The 1,893-nt window shown below is 49.5% G+C and overlaps 1 protein-coding gene across 2 annotated transcripts; it reads left to right on the forward strand.

Annotated features, from left to right (window-relative positions):
- Nucleotides 1–206: 206 nt before the first annotated feature.
- LOC140853433 (flavonol sulfotransferase-like) lies at nucleotides 207–1,661 on the forward strand. Of its 2 annotated transcripts, XM_073248082.1 has the most exons (2): nucleotides 207–543; nucleotides 574–1,661. In XM_073248082.1, exons 1-2 carry the CDS (start codon nucleotides 333–335, stop codon nucleotides 1,446–1,448), a joined length of 1,086 nt encoding a protein of 361 aa, XP_073104183.1. In that variant the 5' UTR covers nucleotides 207–332; the 3' UTR covers nucleotides 1,449–1,661. The 2 variants fall into 2 exon arrangements, with proteins under 2 accessions (XP_073104183.1, XP_073104182.1); XM_073248081.1 differs by having other exon boundaries at nucleotides 209–1,661.
- Nucleotides 1,662–1,893: the final 232 nt, after the last annotated feature.

Genomic DNA, 1,893 nt, shown 5'->3' on the forward strand with positions numbered 1-1,893 from the left:
GCTATAGTTTGAACTTATCAACTTTATGAAAAATACAAGCCGATGATAGCTGTATGAAAGATACAAGCCGAACCCGTGTGCAAGACATCGGGTGCTGATCTTCTGTGGTGCGGAATTTGCACCACAGAATGCCGGCCTGCGATGGCAGATGGGATCAACGTGCAAACATTTGGATCCGAAGATTCTGATGAAAACAACCACGTCCAAGTTTTTAACATATCCTTTTTCATCTCCTCTTCCTCTTGTCTAGCGAGAATCACCGTCTGACCTTTGTATAACGGAGTATAAATAGATGACCAGGCTCTCACCAAGGAGACGTGTGATTTCCAAACATGTCGTCTTTATTACCTGGTTTTCCTCATGATCTATCGTCATATCATCCCCTTTTCTCCAGTTCCAGCAACCCCCATCCAATTCCATTCAAATATGTGGAAGCATTGCTGCATAAAGCCAACCATTCGACAACTCCAGCAGCTGCACCCGTCCAGGATTACGATGAGCTCATCTCATCCCTCCCAGTGGAGCAAACCTCCATCCCCATCCGTAAGTACCAAAACTTCTGGTTCCCGGAAGGCCACCTCCCAGGCATCATGGCCATCCGCCAACACTTCAAGCCTCGCCCCGACGACCTCTTCCTCATATCCTTCCCCAAGTCCGGCACCACTTGGCTTAAAGCCCTGGCCTTCACCACCATGACCCGAACCCATTACCCCTTGGATCGCCACCCTCTCCTCAGCCTCAACCCCCACGACGTGGTGCCCTTCATCGACGACCTCTTCGCCGCCGGCCAGGCTTCCAAGCTGGAAGCTCTGCCCTCCCCGAGAATCCTCGCCACCCACATGCCTTACTCCTTGCTGCCGGACTCCATCACCAGCTCCGGCTGCCGGATTATATACATCTGCCGGGATCCCAAGGACGCCGTCGTCTCGCTTTGGCACTTCTCCGCGAAGGCCACAGCTGCGAAAAGGAAGGAGTGCTTTCCCTTCGACAAATTCTTCGAGATGGCCTGCGAGGGAAACTTCTCTTATTCCCCGATATGGGACCATTCTCTGGAGTACTGGAAGGAGAGCTTGAGGAGGCCCGAGAAGGTACTGTTCCTGAAGTACGAGGAGATGCTGGAGGAGCCTAAGGCAAACGTGAAGAGGCTGGCGGAGTTCCTCGGGTGGCCGTTCTCCGAGGAGGAGGAGAAGGGAGGCGTGGTGGAGGAGATCATAACGCTCTGCAGCTTTGAGAAGCTCAAGAGCTTGGATGTGAACAAGAAGGGGTGTCAAGAAGTAGCGGTTTTCAAGGTAGCCAACGAGTCCTTCTTCAGGAAAGGAGAAGTAGGGGATTGGAGGAACCATGCGAGCCCGGAGATGGCTCAGAAACTGGATGGGATCGTCCGGGAAAAGCTGGAGGGCTCCGGTCTGACCATTCCTGGAGTGGAAGAAGCTACTGCAGAAGATTAATCAATTCCGCAGCTCGTAGAATTTTAGATTTTAATTCGATGTGTCTCAGAAGACTGTGGTTGTTGTGCTTGTTGTTGCTGCTTGTGAATTGGAGTTTGTGTCTTGAACTTAGAAGCTACGAACCATGGTCATTCCACAGCTCGTGGAATGATTGTTGCCGTGCCGTGTTTGGAAGGCTGTAATAAAATAGTTATCTTGCATCATTACGTTTAATTGCTGTTCTTTATCATAAAAAATAAAAGATAAAAGTTTTGCTGCTCTTCCCAACAGTGACTATTGCCAAAGTGGAGTAATGTGCTTGGTATTGACTGTGCCGACACGCATATCTTTCACTTAAAATACTGTCCAGAAATTGGAAATGATTTAGGTCGCCATGCATTGAGATTTAAGACCACGAACAGTCGGAGACACAAGGACACGTATTAAAATATTAGGACTAATCCTT

Source organism: Elaeis guineensis, chromosome 13, assembly GCF_000442705.2.
Source record: "Elaeis guineensis isolate ETL-2024a chromosome 13, EG11, whole genome shotgun sequence".
Classification (NCBI taxonomy): domain Eukaryota; kingdom Viridiplantae; phylum Streptophyta; class Magnoliopsida; order Arecales; family Arecaceae; genus Elaeis; species Elaeis guineensis.

Excerpts from the sequence above, each read along its gene's own strand:
- LOC140853433 (XM_073248081.1), top strand. The coding sequence starts at position 333 with ATGTCGTCTTTATTACCTGGTTTTCCTCATGATCTATCGTCATATCAT.